At 42.6% G+C, this 1202-nt stretch overlaps 1 protein-coding gene across 1 annotated transcript in view; it reads right to left on the bottom strand.

Annotated features, from left to right (window-relative positions):
- LOC101848007 (solute carrier family 46 member 3) overlaps positions 1 to 444 on the bottom strand; it is a gene marked incomplete at its 5' end in the record, with an annotated part of 10676 nt that extends 10232 nt beyond the window's left edge. Inside the window, 1 exon segment of the mRNA XM_005089139.3 lies at positions 260 to 444. Coding sequence (XP_005089196.2) covers positions 260 to 444 — 185 coding nt within the window.
- Between the last annotated feature and the right edge of the window lie 758 nt (positions 445 to 1202).

Raw genomic sequence — 1202 nt, 5'->3', positions numbered from 1 at the left:
GCCCATCCATTCACCCCCACCCCCCAAAAAAATCTACAAACCAAACCCATCCATCCATCCATCCATCCATCCATGAAAACTCCCCCATCACACACACTCAAATTTCCAACCCAAAACCCATCCATCCATTCACAAAGCCTCTCACCCAAACCCCTCCTCCCATCCATCCGTCCATCCATCCACAAAGCCCTTTAACCCCCCCCTTTTTTTTCTCCCTAAAATGCGACAATCCATCCATCCACATTCTCCTTCAACTCACGAGGAGGTGTTGGCCAGTGTGTAGTTGTCTCCCAACACGTCCATCTGGAAACGCACGTAGATCCACTGCATGTAGGAGTCGTTGAAGATTGAGTAGCCTGTCATGGTCAGACTCAGGCCCACCAAGGCCCCTAGGATGTTCCGCCTTCGCTTCTTCTCGTCATGCACTGTGGCGTCGCCTTCTGACTGAAATGGCAATATTTCATTGTGTTATGATGCGATGGAATCAGGCTCTCGTTAATTTTGGGGTATATATATGGATTCATAAGTAATAATAAATATATAATAGCATTTGTATAGCGCATATTCCCGCTCAACAGCAACCTCTAGGCGCTTTACACTATGTTACCAAATATATAAGTACCATCTTAAAGCTTGCTCATTTGTTTTGCATTTGGCGAAAACAAAATACCCATCTATCTTAAATATTTGCGGTTGAAGGAGGTGGGGGTTGCCTGGTTTCAGATGTAAAATAAGCGAGAGAATGGCCGCCACAATTTGGTAACTTCCATAGCTTGAGAGTCCCTGGAAACTAAAAATTTACAGCTTTTTGTGCCTTAAATCAATGTTTTTCCCGTACAATATACACAGAAATGTGTTTTTAAAATGACACAAAAAACGCAGAGCCAAAAAAACAAAAATTCGATAGAAACTGCCAAAGCGGTGGGAAATGCCGTTCTCTTCGATTTCATTATTTTGACGAGCGCCTGATTTCCCCACGGTGCCTCATAATTGGTAATGATGAGCCAAAGTTTCCCATAGGGACCAATACAAGTGGAATTTTATTCGTTTATCTATCTATATTATCTTCACTTATCCCATGTGTGAATGGGCACCTGACCACTTGCACAGACAGTGAAAAAATCTTGTCAGTATGTTGGTGTTTTAGCGCATCATCATCATCATCATCATCATCATCATCATCATCATCATCATCATCATCA

Source organism: Aplysia californica, unplaced genomic scaffold, assembly GCF_000002075.1.
Source record: "Aplysia californica isolate F4 #8 unplaced genomic scaffold, AplCal3.0 scaffold00003, whole genome shotgun sequence".
Lineage (NCBI taxonomy): Eukaryota > Metazoa > Mollusca > Gastropoda > Aplysiida > Aplysiidae > Aplysia > Aplysia californica.
Note: the sequence above shows the minus strand (reverse complement) of the source record. Positions and strands in the feature narration are given on the sequence as shown.